This window comes from Myotis davidii, unplaced genomic scaffold (genome assembly GCF_000327345.1).
Source record: "Myotis davidii unplaced genomic scaffold, ASM32734v1 scaffold299, whole genome shotgun sequence".
Taxonomy (NCBI): Eukaryota; Metazoa; Chordata; class Mammalia; order Chiroptera; family Vespertilionidae; genus Myotis; species Myotis davidii.
Window position 1 is genome coordinate 9,247,698 of NW_006293088.1, and position 1,219 is coordinate 9,248,916.

The 1,219-nt window shown below is 66.1% G+C and overlaps 1 protein-coding gene across 1 annotated transcript in view; it reads left to right on the plus strand.

Moving 5' to 3' along the window:
• LOC102772980 (pleckstrin homology domain-containing family G member 5) overlaps positions 1 to 590 on the plus strand; it is a 12,951-nt gene extending 12,361 nt beyond the window's left edge. Inside the window, exon 20 of the mRNA XM_015565948.1 lies at positions 542 to 590. Coding sequence (XP_015421434.1) covers positions 542 to 590 — 49 coding nt within the window. The remainder of the gene's footprint in view (positions 1 to 541) is intronic.
• The last annotated feature ends 629 nt before the right edge of the window (positions 591 to 1,219 follow it).

Consider the following 1,219-nt stretch of genomic DNA (forward strand, 5'->3'; position numbering starts at 1 on the left):
TGGCACCCAGGGCTATGGATGGAAGAGGGAGCCCAAGGCCTGCCCAGAGCTTGGCTGAGGGTGTCTTCGGCCAGCCGTGGTGAGGGGTCAGAGGTCAGAATTGTAGTGGGGAGGAGAGCGTGGCTGGAGTCCCTCTGAGTGGCGTCAGCAAAGGAAGAACTGTCTCTCCCCTCCCCTCCCCTGCAGGGAGGTCTGAGCAGAGGGAGGCCCCCAAGGGTGCCACTGACCACGGACAGCAGACAGCAGGCCTCCGGGGGGTGCGGCCCTGCTCCAGCTGCTGCCTGTGTGCACACATGCCGAGTGCCGGGCCGGCCCCCTGCCGCCGCCGGGCCATTTGCACTTGGCCAGACTGGATGGAGATGGAGGAGGGTTCGGCAGAGGCCCAGGCTCAGGATGGCCCCCACAGTCCCCACCGTCACTAACCTGCGCCCCCCACCCCCCGCCTGCCCAGCAGGATTCCTCGTCCGCTGTTCCCTGGAGTCACCAGCTTCCACTGCGCTGGGCTCCAGGGCCACCCACCTCCACCCTCCTCTGGCCCCAGATGGGACAGTCGCTTGCCCTCGCCCCCAGGCCCGCTGGGCTCGCTGTAAAGTTGCATATTTATTGAGCTTTGATTCTTTTATAAAGACTTGTACATACGCCACTGGCAGGCCTCTGCTTTCGGAACCCACCCCTTTCAGGACTCGGGGACTGAGCTCTTGTCCCCCCATCCGTGGTGGGGCACTGGGGGAGAGACCGCGGGGGGCAGCAGTGAATTAGGGGGCAGAGGCCACCAGCCCAACACCCCAAAACCAACCCGTCCCCTACACAGCCATGAGGTCCACCATTAGAGCCCCTCGTGGTGCCTGCCTGGGCTGCCCCGTGAGCTTATGCCGGGGTGGGTGACCTGTCCTGGGCTCACCAGGAGTCTCTCTGGGGCTCCTCTCTAGAGGAGGGGCCCCTGCACCCACACCTTACAGCATCTGCAGGGGCTTGGCTCTGAAACCCCGTGGAGGAAGTTACTTCACCCCGGAGTGGTGGTCTCAGGGCTGAGGCTGGAAGCCAGGCTGGGCACCAGGGCAGCCCTGTGCTCTGTGCACCTTGCTGCCCGCCCCCTGCCACCCCCGTGAGGCCCCCCCAGGTCAGGGCTCCACTTCCAGGGCCCCTGGGTTGTTCCCCGACCCCCACCATGGAGGCAGGCAGGCTCACGGGTGGCAGGGGGCGGGCCCTGCAGCTGGGT